Below are 17,963 nucleotides of genomic sequence, written 5' to 3'. Positions count from 1 at the left end.
CTAAGCAAGCGGACGGAAGTGACTATATATAAGTGGACACTCAAGATGACCGCTCAGGGACGAATTGCAGCATGACAGAGATACTGGAAGTACCTCAAAGACCTGGCAATGCACCATGATCTTACAATTAAAATTTATTAATAATATTTTTTTAGCCTAATATCCTCTCTTCCTCTCACTTATATAGAATCGGTGATCGTGTGCAAAATAAGTGCAGACTGGAATAAGTAAGGCAACAAGTGGCTGTACACGGCCCTGAAAAACGTCGAAAAAAGTGGACGCTCAAGATGGCTGCGATGACGTACTACCGTTCGCGATAAATTTACCCTCACCACCGATATGCTCTCTCCTGTGATTCTTTACTCATTGAGATATACTATGTCTATGGTGTATGATTACATCATGGTCAAACGCAATTAGTCCAAATCATTCGCTCCTGAGTTATCGTAGTATATGGTTGTTATTGAGATAGTTCTTAGCACTTTCTGAAAGTTCGATACCATATTTCGAAATGGGTCATGAAGGAGAAGTCGTCCTCATTCAGAATTCCGTAAGTAGTAATAGAATAATTAATTGTTAACAAAAGTCTGTCCGCATGAATCATTGGGTGTGTGCATAGTCGGAACGGCTTATACGAATGTATGCAGTAAGATAACCTTGAATGCGAAAAGAGCTGTACACACGCGCAAGTTCAACTTATTGCAATGTTGCCAGACATCAAAGGCATAAAACAATTTTATTGTAAATTACATATATTGATTTTTCCTTTTTGTAGAAGAGAAATTTTTTTATATATTTCTGAATTGAATTAATAATTCTAAATTGTATGTAAGAATATATATATATATAATAGTAATAGAAAAAAAGCATGTGACACAATGTTTCCTTGTTGCGTGCTATGAGAAACGTGGAATGGTACGAATAAGGCTATAGTCTGGCAACACTGCGCGTTCCAGTGTACCGAGCATGTATTATGTTAGACTTTTTTTGCAAAATCTTTATTTTGGCTCGATCCTGGGTCCTGTCCTTGAGGATAATCGATTGCGCTACATATTGAGATAGTCTTTCATTGCCAATATAATCCAAACGATTCTTGCGAAATGGCTCCACGAATATATGCTATTCATGTAGATGAATGATTCACTGAACATTACGTCAATCTTAAACAATTTTAATTATATCATTGTTCCATTGTCTTGATAAATCCGAGAACGATGTGCCGGTTATGCTTTTTCACCGATGTGATAATTGAACGCAATCACTGTCAAGATATTATTATTATATTAACACGTTTAATATATGGTGATTGCGAATAACAAGTATATTTGTTGAAAGTTATATTCATTTAATTAAAGATTCCCTTATTGATGTCATACTGAATTATAACGTCAAAAGAGAAGAAGAAATCATATAATTTTTTCTCGCGAAGTACATCAAAATAATTAATAAGTTCTTTTAAATGTTAACCATTTATGTTCGATAATATACGTTAGTATAAAATACGTTTTTAAAAAAACTTTCTGTTAAAAAAGCGTATTTTACTAACGTATATTACACAGTAAAAAAAAAAAAAAAAAAAAAGGGAATGGGATTAGCCGTTTTTTATAAGTTTTTGGACGTTGAACACGAATCCGGTTTTGAAATTGCTCCATCACGTCAGAATTTTGAGAAATTTGCAATTAAAGTTGCAAAAAAGGGCTATTTTCGCGAACTTTGTCATTTTATAACTGCAATATGTGACGTGCTGGAGAAGTTTTATTGCAATCAAAATAAAGTATGTTATTAGGACTTTCAAGCCCCAAAAGGAATTTTTGGTGTCGGTTATGATTAATAAGATATCCATGATTAAATATGAGGTGTATTGCAGAAGTTAGCTGTGACTTAGGTCATTGACGATTTACCAAATAGCTTTCAATTATATTTATTTAAACTTAAGAGTTTTTTAGATCGTTGAATACGAATCCAATGTCAAAATTGTCAAATTCAAAATGGTGGACTCAATATGGCGGATGTCAAAACTTAAAAAATATTTAGTCAATTTTCTTACGCTTACGTCTTACATCCTTACGGAATTTTGTGTGTGATGGCCTTTATGCTTATGGTTATGCGCTTATGTAAAAGTCTGTGCTCGGGCTCTACGAGCCGGAGCAGTGGAGCACAGACTTTTGCATAAGTGCATAACCATAAGCATAAGGAAATTGATTGGTCCATAAGCATATGCATAAGGAAATGGACCAATCAATTTTCTTATGCTTATGATTATGTGCTTATGCAAAAGTTTGTGTTTTGGCCTTTAAGTTTAAATAATAATTGAAAGCTATTTGATAAATCGTCAATGACCTAAGTCACCAGCTAACTTCTGCAATACATATATTTAACCATGGATATCTTATAAATCATAATCGACACCAAAAGTTTCTTTTGAGAATTTAAAATCCTAACAACATACTTTATTTTGATTGTAACAAAACTTCTCCAGCATGTCATATTATAGCTATAATATGACAAAGTTCGTGAAAATAGCCTTTTTTGCAACTTTAATTACAAATTTCTCAAAATTCTGACGTGATGGAGCAATTTCAAAACCGGATTCGTGTTCAGCATCCAAAAATCTATAAGAAACGACTAGTCCCGTTCCGATGTTCGAAAAAAGTCATTTTTTGTTTTCGGTGTTATCGAACATGAATGGTTAACATTTAAAAGAACTTATTAATTATTTTGATGTACTTCGCAAGAAAAAATCATATGATTTTTTCTCTTCTCTTCTTCTCTTCTGACATCATAATTCAGTATGACATTGATGTCATTCATCAAATTATTCATTTAATTAAAGATTCCCTTATTGATAAGGGAGTCTTTAATTAAATGAATAAAACTTCCAACAAATAAGCATTAATAAAAGCATTATTAAATGCATGTATAACGGATCTGCAAGTATCCTTTTCAATGAAAATGGACTATGATGACAACCAAGATTTACAGCTATTTATTTATTCACGAATCAAAAAGAGAGGTTTCAGCGTACATATTTTATTTTATTTTATTATCGAACATGACATTAAAAAAAATCTTATTTATTTTAATATATTTTAATAACACAAGAAAAACTCATGATTTCTCACTTCTGACGTCATAATTTAATATGGCTACAGTGAGGACACAGGATCTTTAACATTGGATATATTGTACAATTTATTTTGTTCATGTTTTGCTATTTCTCGAAATCTACATAGCAATAAATGTATTAAAGATTGTTAAACTTGTGGAATTTGCGAAGCTAGAAAAATTTGTTGTACTCTTCAAAAATTTGGAAGTCACAGGAAAAATAAAAACAATAATAATTCCAAACAAGCATAGAAATGATATCCTCAATAATGCAATTCACAAAACTATATTGTGCCATAAAGAGAAATATGAAATATATATGTGTACTTGCAAACATCTATATAATTGTAAATTGTAAAATCAATAATATATGCGTTATAATCTAAACTTATAACATTTTTATATCAGATAATCGACAATGGTTAATGACACGTTAGCGTTCTCTAATTTGCCACGAGACTCTCCCCTTTTCCTATTAAATAATCACAAAAAATTATCCATTATTGTAAATCTTTAATATATTACAAAATTATGACAGGACTTTTAAGTTTTTATTTTTTTTTTTTTTTTTATACATTTTTAAAACTTTCGAGAATTTATAACGGGAATACTTCAAGTTAATTAATATTGCACCGAAAAATCAAACGTTCTATTCGTTATACGTTATACATATAACCCAAATTGTATCGTCCTTTCATATTGTACAGAACGGAAACTTTAATGCTTCATAACTTTTGAACGGATCGTGACCGCCACTTTTTTCAAGGTCAGGGTCGCTCAGAACGATGACCTTAACAACATATATCAAGGTCAAGGTCATACATGAGGTCACCCTCTTTCTGTATAATTACCCATCGCTTCGCATCCAAAGCATCCAGCGAAATTGAAAAAATAGTTTCTCTTTCCTATATATTAGGTTTAATTGAAGTTTTACTTCTAGGTAAAAACTTTTGAAAAAATGATTTGCTGTGACTGAAATGTTGTATACTATATTATTTTGGTATCTACTTTAAGTACGCAAAAGGCTGCCGTTAACTTGAAGTGTCAAAACAATATCCAGAATATTATAATAAAATAATTTGTGTAATAAATGGAAAATATAGTAAAATAGAATATTAATAATATTTAACAAACTGAATAAAATTTAGTATAAGTGCTGTAATAAAATTTCAAAAGTAATTTTGCAGTAATTAACAGTTGTATCACAGTAATTACTTTTTACTATAAGTGTGTGTTTTGGGTTGATTGCTGTGATATAAATAAATTCAAATATAGAAATAAGACAACTATATAGAAATAAATCAATTTCTAATACTATAAGAATACTATAAGAAGAATTGAAAAAGATATATATAAAAGAAAAAAATTTAAGAATATCAATAAAATAAGACTTAAATAAAAAATAAAAAAACAGCAAGATGCTTGCGAATTCTAATGAAATATTCACCATATATTTTGATGAAATTGCATAATTGAGTTTTTTTACTATTAATTAATAACTCGAAAAAAGATAACAGAAAATAAAGTTTAAAAAAATGTGTTTCAGATTATGAGAAAAAAATTATATAAGCTGAAGATAAAAATATTTATATTGTTTTTTTTATTTGTGTGTATATTACTGATATCATTCTGACTTAAAATCAAATTGTTATAGATATCGTACTACTTGAAGTGGATTATATCTTATCTGTATTACTGTAATAGTTATCGTATTTTTTCTCCTTTCTCTTTTTACTTCATTTATACATATCTAACATTAAGAATGTTAACATATCTAATATAATGTATATTCTTTCAATAATTTATATAATTTTCGTGTTTTAATTAATATATATCTGATGAAAAAAAAAAAATAGACATAATCGTTATTTTCTCATTTTTTGTAGGATGATTTGAAGAGTAAACTTAAAGAAGCAGGTAATAGTTTGGTAGTTATTGACTTTTTTGCCGTATGGTGTGGACCATGCAAGATGATTGGGCCACTAATTGAAGAACTGTCAAAGGTTTTATCACATTTAATTTTTATTCAATAAAGTTTTCTAACATTTTTTAAATTAATGTAAATATTTTTTTATACAGGAAATGCAGGATGTTATTTTTCTTAAAGTTGATGTGGATGAATGTGAAGATATTGCTGCTGAATATGAAATAAGCAGTATGCCTACGTTTATTTTTATAAAAGAAGGCAATGTGGTATGTATTACATTCAAAATGATTCAAACATTTAAACTTCTTATACATTAATATTGAAGAGAGAACAAACAGTTGTCAATAATCAAATAAAATATCTGCTTTCTTTTCAGTTGGAGACCTTTTCTGGTGCAAATTATGATAAATTGAAAAATATGGTTCAAAAACACAAGTGAATAATATACTATGATTGTTTAAATATATATATTTTTTTTTAAACAAAAATAATATATGAATAATAAATTCGCAAATATATCTGAATTATAGCACTATTTTAGACATAATATTGAACAGCTATTTATGTATATGACAAGTGCGTATATACAAAAAGCGCGGATTTTGCATTGTGCACATCGAGAAAAATAGAAAAAGCTGATTTTTTTCATAAAATAGAAACATTTTATTATATCTATCAATTTCGTTTTGTGAAAAAATGTAATAAACTTCTAAACATATAAAATATAATTATGTGTCAATAGAGAATGTATTGTTTATTTTTACATATATAACGATGGTAATACAGAGAATGCTCCAGTACCAGATTTGCATGGTTGTCCTAACATCAGTCTACTTGACGGTGATGATATATCATCCTTTTTTCCTATAAATGAAAAGTAAAATAATATATGCATAAATATATTTTTCTGTATAACCTATTTGGCGATCTTACATCTAATTATAAAATCTATTACCTTGCAATGTCGCACTTTTCAAAAAAGCTAGCGAGCTTTCAAAACTTATTTGCTGTAATGGTGAAGCGGAATTTTCCATTCCTTTCCGACTAAGTGGTTGAAATGTCCCATCAAACGTCATATAATCGGCAATTAAGGCTAGATGCCTAAAATCTACAGTAATACCATACATCTTGAAGACGTCTCTAACTTCTCTCACAATAACTTTATTCGCAGCTTCAATTCCATATGTTTGAGAAATATTGTGAATATCATTGGAGTATAACCTATTTAAATTAAGTATATTATCATACTTGAACATTTCCTGTAATAAAAGAAACATGATATATATATATATATATATATATAAAGATGAGATAGAAGAGTACGATTTCTATTTACAGATAGTTCATGATAAGCACATTTACTTACTACTATATTTAAACCATCTGTTTTGAGAATTGTTTCATTTTCACTATTTTGGAAAGTAAAAGCTTTCTTAATATACGGTGTTTCCCATAAAACAGTTTTTTCTGCAGCATTTCTAATTATTGTCGGCAAATCTAATTTGATCATTTCAAGCGGTAACTGAAAAGAATTAATGTATATATTACTTGTTTATGTAGAGCTCCTATATTATTACAATTTTATATTATTTATAAGTGATAGGTGTTATTATATGGAATTTCAGAAACAGGATGTATCATAATTCATGCCCATAAATTACAAAGTGCTATTTCTGAATAAAAAAGTTGAAAAGTCCGGAATTATTTTTTTGTGATGTTTAACCAAAGAGGAATTATAAAAAAAATGTCACTTTTTATCAGCACCATTCTTTAGGCAGTTTAAATAATATATTTAACTAATATTATAATATTATATTATTATTATAAAATTAATATTATATAAATTTGTTCTTACTATATACTGAAAGAAATTGTTCTTTTTTTCGCATACCATCACTCGTATTCTAGATAATCATGAAATGTATCAAAAACTCTGGTTCATATTTATAAATAACTGTATATCTCTTAATCAATTTAATTGATTATAAGATTATGTGATTCACGGATTAATTATATAATTATAAAATTCGTATTATCTTCAGTAGATTAAACTATTTTTATAAATATTGTTTTACTAAGATACAAAGTATAAAGATTGCAACAACAAATGTTTGCTACAAGCACTTACCCAAAATGTGAATTTGCACCATGATAATTTACTTTCGTCATAATCATAATCGGTAACATGCTTATACATATCTATGATGCATTTTTTTCTGTAAGAATATGTGTCATTTTTCTTGTTATTTAATCTCTCTCTAGTATAGTCATCATTCTCTTCATTATCTTCCTTGTTTTCTGAGTTTTTATTTGCATTATTATTATTATTTGCTTCTTCCTCCTTATCATTTATAACATCTTCCACTTCTTCTTCTTCTTCTTCTGAATCTTCATATTCTTGATTTTCTTGATGACGCGATAATGATCTACTCATTGTCGCATCAGCATCCTCTGCAACTTCTTCCTCATCAGATGATTCATGCATCTCTCCTAAATCCATCTTTATTCTTCTTTCAGTATTTTCCGGCATTGTGCCGTCAGGATCAAGTTGATCTATTATTTCATCCTCGTCGCTTGCCCGTCTTTTTTCTCCTTCGAAATGTAATAAAACTTTGCTTGCTTTGGTGAGTTTTTGGATTTCTTTAAATATATTCATAAAAAAGATTTTTTCAGTGCGCTTAATCACATCCTGTGGGCGAATGGAAAACTCCCCTTTATAAGATTTGTAGGGAAGATATTCGATCGTTATAGTGTGCACTAATTTTCTATGCGAATCCTCTTCCATTCTCCTACTTATCGTGATATCCTTCAATACATCACGCAGGACACATTTTGTTAATTTTAATCTCAGCTTCTTTGCTTGCTTTTCAAGATTTTGCAGATTGTTTTGAAAGGGTATTTCCATACTTGGAGTTTTTATATTTTTCGTCGCCAACATTAAGATCTCACGTAATCTAGGAATACCTAGAGTCACATTCATGTCACCACGTCCAGCAAAATGAAATGTATTCAAGGTCATTTGAGTGGATGGTTCGCCTATAGATTGCGCCGCTAACAAACCAACCGGTTCACCAGGTGGACAAATGGTTTTTATAACTTTGATGGATAACAAATCTCTTAAATTAGATTTTTTAATCTTCGAAGAACGAGAAAGATATTCGTCTATTAAGCCTTCTATTCGTTCTGGTAATACACCGAATTCAACATCTTGCCTGTATTTTGATGTTACTGGATCAGGACATTTAGCATATTGTGCACGAAATGTCTCTTTCACTTCTTCCGTCGCTCTTATCCACTTTCGTATAAGTGATAATGTGGCCTTACTCCTTCCACTATGGCTATCGATGCTTCTTCTTTTCAAACTATTATTTTGATTCTCAATAGAGAATTTAGTAAATTCGCTAATTCTTTTCTTTTGTAAAGAAGAGCCATTTTTATTTTCCCATTTTTTGATCTTTTTCATCATTTTTACAATCTCTTTATTATCTGTTTTTAGATATTCCAATAATTTTGCGTCTATAATAGCGTCTTTATTGTCGACCAGAAATGCGATTTGTTCTTTTCTTAAGAATCGCGAACCTGGTATATCAAGGCCATCCTCTCCATAATAAAATTGAATTAAACTACCATCATAGTCTCTGACTGTCGCATCGTAACCGACAACCAATCCTTCTAGATGTTTCACAAGACATCTCTGTAAGTAACCAGATCTACTAGTTTTTACCGCAGTATCAACAAGACCTTCGCGTCCTGCCATGCAATGGAAAAAACATTCCTGAGATTTAATACCAGTCATAAATCTACTATCGATGAAACCACCGGCTCTAGGTGTCGGATCATACGCTGGGAAACTTAATAAACTTTTCCCACTGATCATTAATGGCGGCCTTTTACCTTCCAATTCGCTTTGGCCAAGCAAACACGATATTTGCATAGTATTAACCATGGATCCTTTTGCACCAGATTGCACCATAAGCTGTAAGTTATTATTTGGAAATTTTTTGAAGAGTCCTATCTGCAGACACGTTTTGTTAATATCGTTAGTGTAAACATCTAACACGCTCTTGTACTTATGATCGACTTGTGCGCGAAATTTCGGATTATCCCAATAAGATTCTTCTATCTTGTTTTTAAGTTCATCCATAAATATATTATCAGGTATTTTTACGACAGATTTTTGTATATCTTCTCCAACTTTCCGACAATTAGAAATTATTTCTTTACGTTTTTTGTCGATTCTACGATTTATCAGAATGTCTTCAACGCCCAGAGTAAATCCATTGTACTGCAGAAACGTTTGGAACAATTTGGCAAATGCGCTTAACATTTTACTCGCGTACGTTTCCCCATATAACTCATAAATACAATGAATAAGACCGTAAGAAGTCGCACCACAGTGCGTTTTATCAAGTACCCCACATAGTAGTTCTCCGTGCCGAATTACAACTTCAGCTTCCGACATAGTCATTGGATTTTTAAATTCTGTTCCATATTTCCAATGTCGTGGTGATTCTACTTGCCATTCTTTTACATTAATTTTTGTATTAGAGATTAGATTAATTCGTGCCTTGTGCGAAGGAATAATATTAATTATAATGGTTGAAATAATTTGTTTACCCGACCATAGAGGTTTTGGTTTGATAATAGTTGGTGGTGAGAGGATTATATCTCCTTGTATCATCGAGAGTGCGGCATAAATTAATTGCGTATAATGAGTTCGCGAGAAAAATCGACCCCTGGTCGTTAATTGTACCCCGGATATCATGTAATCTTGTATAAGACCACTTAACGGAGTTCCGTCTTTTGGTACGAGATATTGATTACTTACATTAGCTATATTATAACTTTCACTTCTAGCTAGTTCGTTTTGTGGAAAATGAGCGTTGAGTTCATCTCCATCGTAATCTGCATTATATGCCTTACAGTTTGCATAATGAAGATGCAATGTTTTTTCTCCTTTGAGAACACGTGCCTTATGAGCCATTATACTCGGTTTATGTAACGTCGGTTGCCTATTTAATAACAATACATCGCCGTTTTGAAGATGTCGATGTACTATTTTAATGCCACTGAAGGATTCGTTAGTTCTGTCGCTTGTGGTTAAAAGACGTTTTGCAATAGCTTCTCTTTGCATAGAATCGTTACTACTAATGGCTTGTATTGATCCATCTTCATTTTCTATTATAACCGCCCCAGGATGAACATCGGGTCCGTTTAAAACTAATCGTCGCAATTCAACGACGTTCCATGGTGTCACTCGATATTCAAGTCAGGACCTGGAGTGATGACCGAACGCGCGGCAAAATTCACTCTTTTACCCATCATGTGCATTCTAATAATACCTTCTTTTTTCTCGAGAATTTGTTTCAAGCCTAGACCATTGATAGATTCCGGAGTCCTATTTATGTCACGATCCATCAGATGATCAACATTGCTTTGCAATGTTTGCCAGGCATTGTGTAATTTTTCGACCGCTGTATGTCCTTTTATTTGTTCAAAGACAAGTCGACCCTCCTGAGGTAAGTGATCGGTACCTCCATCTTGAATCGTTTGTATAATATTTCTTAAGACCAAACAATCCTGTATAATACTTTTATAGATATGAGTTTGAGGATGTTCGATCATTTGGCCATTAATAAAATTTACTGGTCGCACAATGGGTGGTAGCACAGGTACTACTTCGAAAAAGAATATATCAGTTGGATATTCAATATCAACTAATTCTAAGCAGGGTATAATTATCTGAAGAAAATTCCTTTCATTATTCCATAATCGTCGCATGTATTCCTTAGACTGATCTGGCATAATCATCACTGTATCCAGTTTATGAATCACTTCATGCGACAATATTTCCTTAGGGGCTCCTTTATTGCTTATCATTATTTTATTTTGCAATGTTGTAATTTTCGGTAGAACATTGTTACAATTAATGCATATTCCAGCTTTGTTCCTGACATATTGTTTAAGTATATATTCAACATAGGTATGCCACTGTGTATTAACATTCTTTATGTTGCTTTTATACTCATGATTCTCAGTCACAGGCTGACCAAATCTGGTTCTATTGGAAAAGTTTTGCATGTAAATATCGATTACATCACAAATATACTCCGTTTGTTCTTCTATTTTTTGAACATTCGATTTTACATAATTTATTTCTTGATCTAAAGTTTCAAGATCAGCAAGTTGTCCTTGATAAAGCAACTTTAATCTTGCAGACAATAACGTCTTCATATATGATGGTAATTGAAAAGTAAAACAACTGAAGCACGACAATTTGAACAATGTGGATAATCCTTTGTGAAATAATGGATTGACAACAGATACTGGCAATTCTATGTGTCCAAAGTGACCTGGACACTTGGAGCTATTATATCCACACGTGCTACATAGTTCGAAATTATTCTTTGTTGTGCCTATAATAAATTGAATATATTATATAAATTATATAGCAAAATATAATACATACATAGCTTTTTTTTATATTTTATGTATCTGAGTTATTATCTTGAATTAAATATATATGTTTATATATATTTAATTTAATGATATTAAAACTATACATGCATCTAATGGAGACAAATCTTTGAAAAAGTATGGTAAATTATCATATCATTATTAAGAGAAATTATATCACTGTTAATATATTACAGTGCCCTAATTTTCAAAATAACAATTTCAATTCGTAATTCTAATTTTCTAAATATCTAAATCATATATTTTAAGAATCCTGTAATTATCTTGAAGTATAACAATTGAGACAGAATGTATATTATATGTATGAATTTTTCTTGCAAAATACATAAAAAATAATTTTCTATCACTATTTGTGTGTTGGATAATTTAAATCAGTACAATATAAATAAAATTCAATATAATTACAGTGAAAAAAAGAAAACAGAAATCTTAACCATAAAATTATATTATGATTACACACACATTGAAATTAATATTTAAATAAATATTAAGATCAACTAACAGAAAATATACGATCTTTCTATTCTCTTGGAAGTTTAAGTTGTTCATTTTTACTTAAAATCTAAAGTGTAGTTCTTGAAAAATTGGGCAAATCATAATTAGAACTGTTACAAAATGTTGCTATAAAAAAATCAAGAAATAGAAAAATATTATATAAACAAAAATATTTAATAGAATTATATAAAATCTTTTATATCATTTTTTTTATAACAAAATATATTAGAATGAAACAGTTTACCTAAGGATGGATCATATAATCCACCCTTTAGTGGATGTCCAAGAATGTTAAAAGATAGAGGTGTCCTGATTTTCGTTACACTTAAATTCCTTATATCGTTTGCTGTGAACACTGAGAATAATAAATGCTGGGAGTCTTGATGTTTTGGTGTTAGACGTTGCTTATAATATTTCCTCATTATTTTAATATTTGGCTTTCATAAATCTGCAACAATAATATTGAATAACAACAAATTTTTGATAAAAAAGTAAAAATAAGAAAACTAAAATTGTCGCGTTCTAAAGTATAAATCAAAACATTTAATAAAAAACATTTTTGTAACTTACAATTAAAGAATATCACTATATTTTGATTCAATATAAAAGAATCCAACAAAAAAATAATGGTAGCTTTTATTATTGAATGTAGAATTTATTTTATATTTAATTTTATGCGTAAAATAGAATGCACTAAAGTGTGAGTAAAAGTGTGTGTAAATGCGAAAAGCCTAACCTAACCTATATAATCTAAGAAGTTATTGCACATACATTTTAAAACAAAGATTAAAAAATATAAAATAATAATATTAAATTAAAAGATATAATAAATAAATAAAATAATAATGATATAGTTTGTTAATTGTATGAATTGCATATTTAAAAAGGAAAACTTACTTTTACACGACACTTAACGTTTGCTCACCTAATTTGTTAACCGACGGCCACTTTGAATAGATTCGGAAAGCATGCTTTTAGCACAGTATATACATGATTATACATGCAATAGCGCAATTCTCCTGATTTTGTGTTGGCCAAAACCTTAAGGTGCGAACCCATGCAGCAGAATAGCGTAAAGCCCGTATCAGACTACGCATTGAAGATTGAGATTGAAGATTGAAGATTGAAGATTGAAGATTGAAGATTGAAGATTGAAGATTGAAGATTGAAGATTGAAGATTGAAGATTGAAGATTGAAGATTGAAGATTGAAGATTGAAGATTGAAGATTGAAGATTGAAGATTGAAGATTGAAATTTGAACAATCAGGAAAAAGAAATTTTAGATTCTTTTGTTCTGATTAGTCAAATTCCAATCTTTAATCTTCAATCTGAATCTTCAATGCGTAGTCTGATACGGGCTTAACGCGGAACGACAGCGAAACCAATCACGAGTGTTCCGCAGTTTTTGCAACGTGGATTCCAAGTCCTTACATCCCACATCTTCATGGAGCGTAAAGCCCGTATCAGACTACGCATTGAAAATTGAAGATTGAAGATTAAAGATTGGAATTTGACTAATCAGAACAAAAGGGACTAAAATTTCTTTGTCCTGATTGGTCAAATTTCAATCTCGAATCTTGAATCTCAATCTTCAATGCGTAGTCTGATACGGGCTTAATGAGCACACCGCGGACTAATGCGCAACCAATTACGAGTCAATGGTCTAATTTCCACCGAAGTATTAATTCGCATCTAGTGCGGCGTAGGACTAAATTTAAGTCGATGGAAATACGACTGACTGCGTTCATTTCACTCTCACTCCGATCTACAAGCTTTATTGGAGTGGCAGCGAATTGACACGAAATCTAGACGGTAGAAACGCTTGAAAGTAGATGGTGCTAACCTTTACTTTTTATTATTTCGTAACCATCAATATATAGTCGATATATAGCCTATATGTTGATGTTCGTAACAATTACCATTCGTTCGTATTAATTACCAAAATGGAAAATAAACAAGAAATTTGTCAAGAATTATGTTTATTTACATTCACAAGCAAAAGTTAAATTGGCTCTACTAAAATATCAATCTTCCTCGCTTCTATTCTACTTCCAGTGGAAACAGTACGTTAAATTCGATGCGCACCGAAACAGAATCGAATTGACGACTTCGGTGGAAACTAGACCATTGACTACGTTTACACGTCACCCCTAATCGGATTTAATAACATCCGTAGTTCCAAGGCTGGCCAATCACAGTCATTCCATTCTTCAGAGGAATAGCCGTGATTGGCCAGTTTTACAACTACGGATGATATTAAACCTGATTAAGGGTGCCGTGTAACAGAGCTCATTGGCTGCGTTCAGCAGAAAAAGCAGCAAAAAACTAACGGAAATTGTAATGACTCATTATTTTTTGAGTAACGGTAACGGTAACGAGTTACTTTTTAAAATTGGTAACAAGTAACGGCAACGAGTTACTTTTTAGAAAAAAGGACGGTAACGGTAACGAGTTACTTTTTAAAATTGGTAACGAGTAACGGTAACGAGTTACTTTTTAGAAAAAAGAACGGTAACGGTAACGAGTTACTTTTATAAAGTAATTTTCCCAACTCTGGTTTTAACTCTTTTGAAATATTGGCTGCGTTCAGCAGAAAAAGCAGCTTTGCAACTGTTGTAAAATTTTTTAATATGATTGGTTTATACATTTAGATCCGGCAGGAACTAAGAGCAAGAACCAATCATATTAAAGAATTTTACAACAGTTGCAAAGCTGCTTTTTCAGCTGAACGCAGCCAATATTTCAAAAGAGTTAAAACCAGGGTTGGGAAAGTTACTTTATAAAAGTAACTCGTTACCGTTACCGTTCTTTTTTCTAAAAAGTAACTCGTTACCGTTACTCGTTACCAATTTTAAAAAGTAACTCGTTACCGTTACCGTTACTCAAAAAATAACGAGTCATTACAATTTCCGCGTTAGTTTTTTTTATATATAACAATAACTTCACATACATTTTTTTAAATACAAGATCAAATTAAACACTAAAAATTTTTAAACATTGTCTTACAAAGAAACAAGATACCAAAATGAGTTTTTAGTAGTTTTTATGTAATGCTGCATTCCAACACTCTTATCAATATTTTCCTTTGTATGAAAATTATACCGAGTAAATTCTAGAAAAGTAACGATAAAAGTAACTGTTAAATTTGTTACTCGTTACCAAAAAATGTAACGAAGTTACTTTTTCCGTTACAAACAAAATTTGTAACGCCGTTACCGTTACAGTTATCGAAAAAAAGTAACTGTAACGGTGTTACTTCCCAACCCCCCGTATGGGGTTGCTAGTCCCCCATCGGGCGCCTCCCTAGGTGGCGGATTGGGGAATGCTCGCTGGCAACTGCAGGAGGGTACCGGGAAAATAAAATACCCGGGGTGGACCAAAATTAGCAAAAAGAAAGAAAACTAAGCAATGGACAAAATAATTTCAGGATCGATTACCTCAGGTGGTAGACCAGGCACCAATCTGGAAAATCTACTATCACCAGATTTCCTACAATAGATCAACAAACTCATACAAATCACAATCCTCTAGGAGCAGCATCAAACGAAGTAGATAACATAGACAAAGAAATCCCCTGGAGGATAGTACAAGACGAGAGAAAGAGAATGCCAGGAAGCCTTGAAACATCTTCAAGGCATGTACAAAAGCAGTCTAAACTTAATACTTACTGGCTAGGCAAACCAGTGTCGACATCAAGCAGTTTCTCCCTTTTCGACAATAATGAAAAACCAGATGCAAACCCTGAACCTAAGGATAGACCAAAGAAACCTCCACCAATCTTTGTAGATGGGGTCAGTAATATACAGCCACTCATCTCGCTATTAAATGAACATGCAAACGGACACTATGAAATTAAAATCCTTTGTAACGAACAAATCAAAGTGAACCCGAAATCTTCCGAAGCGTATTCAAAAATTGTGAAGCAACTAGAGATTAAACAAACTGAGTTCTACACTTACAAGCAGAAACAGGACAGGGGCTTTAAGGTCGTATTGAAAAATATGCACCCCTATACAGACACAAATGAAATCAAAATGACACTATCTGATCTAGGTCATAACGTCACAAACATATGGAATATTAAACAAAGAGGGTCCAAGAAGCCACTACCTATGTTCATTGTGGAACTAAAACAAAATGAAAATAACAAACTTATATACGAAATAAAGACCTTACTGCACTGTCGAATAACATTTGAACCACCAAGACCAAAACGTGAAATACCGCAATGCGCAAAATGTCAACAATACCGCATTTTCGGTGCAGAAATCCCGATCGATTCGGATTACATTTTTTAAAATCCGTTTTAATCGACCATTTTCGGCAGGGTACGGTCATACCAAAGCGTATTGCAGACGCAGTCCTAAATGCATCAAATGTGCTGGTAATCATCTTTCCGCTGACTGCACACGGAAGTATAGATCAGAAGACGTTAAATGCGTGCTCTGCGAGGGTAATCATCCAGCAAACTACAAAGGCTGTAGAGTCTACAAAGAGCTTCAAATGGTTAGGTTTCCTTCTACTAGGAAAAAAGTTCTCCCTTCCAAAGAACCTACAAATAAAATATCCACAGATACAGTCACTAACACAAACCCAACAACGCTAAGCAAACCTACGTATGCCCAAGCCCCAAAAAACAATATGAATCAACTATCACAAGACCACACTAACTTATCTAATTCCAAAGAAATAAATGATACGTGTAAGATAAAAGATATACTCAAACAAATCATGCAACAATTGGCTACAGTGACAAATCTTTTGTCAAACCTAATGATTAAGCTGTCAAATTCGACTCCTTAAAAATTGCAATATGGAACGCCAATGGGCTGTCACAACACACCCTTGAGGTAAAAACTTTTTTGGAAACACACCAAGTCGACATACTACTGATCTCAGAAACACACTTTACAAGGAAAAACTATTTCAGTATGCCCAAATATAAATTCTATCACAATATGCATCCCGACAATACTGCGCATGGCGGAAGTGCAATATTAATAAGAAACAATATCAGACATTATGAAGAGGAGTCATATTGTGAGGAGGAGAGTCAGGCAACGAATGTAGTCTTGGATTGGGAGGGTCTTATAGTAATCTCAGCAGTCTATAGTCCTCCTAAACACAACATAATTAAAGAAAAATACATGAAATTTTTCTCTTCACTGAGTCATAGGTTTTAAACCGGTGATGATTATAACTCAAAACATACATATTGGGGGTCAAGAACTACAAATCCCAAAAGCCGACAACTGCTATTAGCCATCGAAGCATTACATCTCGGAGTTACCTCATCCGGAGAACCAACATACTGGCCCACCGATAGAAAGAGACTATCGGACTTGATCGACTTCTGTGTATTCAAAGGAATCTTTAGTGCACATATAGTATGTAAATCTTGCCTTGAGCTATCATCAGATCACTCACCCATTATTTTAACACTAAGCAGGAAAATCTAGCAAGTAACAAAAATCTGCAGGCTACATAACCACAAAAGCAATTATGGATGCAACAACAGCAACAGACTATTCACTTTGGAAGGCCACAAAAAAGCTAAAGCGACCCATTTCTCATCACCCCCCGATACGTAAACTTGATAATGTTTCGGCAAAAAGCGATAAAGACAAGGCAGAAGCTTTTGCTAATTAATTGGGAGGGGTGTTTGAACGAAACCCAGACCTTGGATCTCAAAAAAATCAAGAGATATGCGACTTGCTAGGCCAAGTACATCAATTAGACCCCCCTATTAAAAAATTCTCTAAAAACGAAGTTTATTCTATCATACAAAAACTGGATCATCGCAAGGCACCAGGCTATGATCTTATCGCTGCACTAACTCTCAAGAAGTTACCTGCTGCTGGCATCACCTTTCTTACGCAGCTGTTCAACGCCATACTCTGGAGATGCTTTTTTCCACCACAATGGAAGATAGCCCAAATTATAATGATACTCAAACCA

At 32.0% G+C, this 17,963-nt stretch overlaps 2 protein-coding genes across 2 annotated transcripts; one reads left to right on the top strand and one right to left on the bottom strand.

Annotated features, from left to right (window-relative positions):
• The first annotated feature begins 291 nt into the window (after nucleotides 1-291).
• LOC115246137 (thioredoxin-2-like) lies at nucleotides 292-5,764 on the top strand. Its single transcript, XM_029824773.1, has 4 exons — nucleotides 292-550; nucleotides 4,992-5,108; nucleotides 5,185-5,298; nucleotides 5,409-5,764. Exons 1-4 carry the CDS (start codon nucleotides 512-514, stop codon nucleotides 5,469-5,471), a joined length of 333 nt encoding a protein of 110 aa, XP_029680633.1. The 5' UTR covers nucleotides 292-511; the 3' UTR covers nucleotides 5,472-5,764.
• On the bottom strand, nucleotides 5,514-13,052 carry LOC115246136 (DNA-directed RNA polymerase I subunit RPA1). Its single transcript, XM_029824772.1, is given in 7 exon segments — nucleotides 5,514-5,896; nucleotides 5,988-6,291; nucleotides 6,399-6,554; nucleotides 7,161-10,291; nucleotides 10,294-11,448; nucleotides 12,249-12,452; nucleotides 12,902-13,052. Coding segments are annotated over 6 exon segments (5,028 nt in total). The 5' UTR covers nucleotides 12,427-12,452; nucleotides 12,902-13,052; the 3' UTR covers nucleotides 5,514-5,792.
• Between the last annotated feature and the right edge of the window lie 4,911 nt (nucleotides 13,053-17,963).

This window comes from Formica exsecta, unplaced genomic scaffold (assembly GCF_003651465.1).
Source record: "Formica exsecta isolate Colony F162 unplaced genomic scaffold, ASM365146v1 scaffold139, whole genome shotgun sequence".
NCBI classification, from domain to species: Eukaryota; Metazoa; Arthropoda; class Insecta; order Hymenoptera; family Formicidae; genus Formica; species Formica exsecta.
This window is presented reverse-complemented; position numbering and strand designations above follow the sequence as displayed.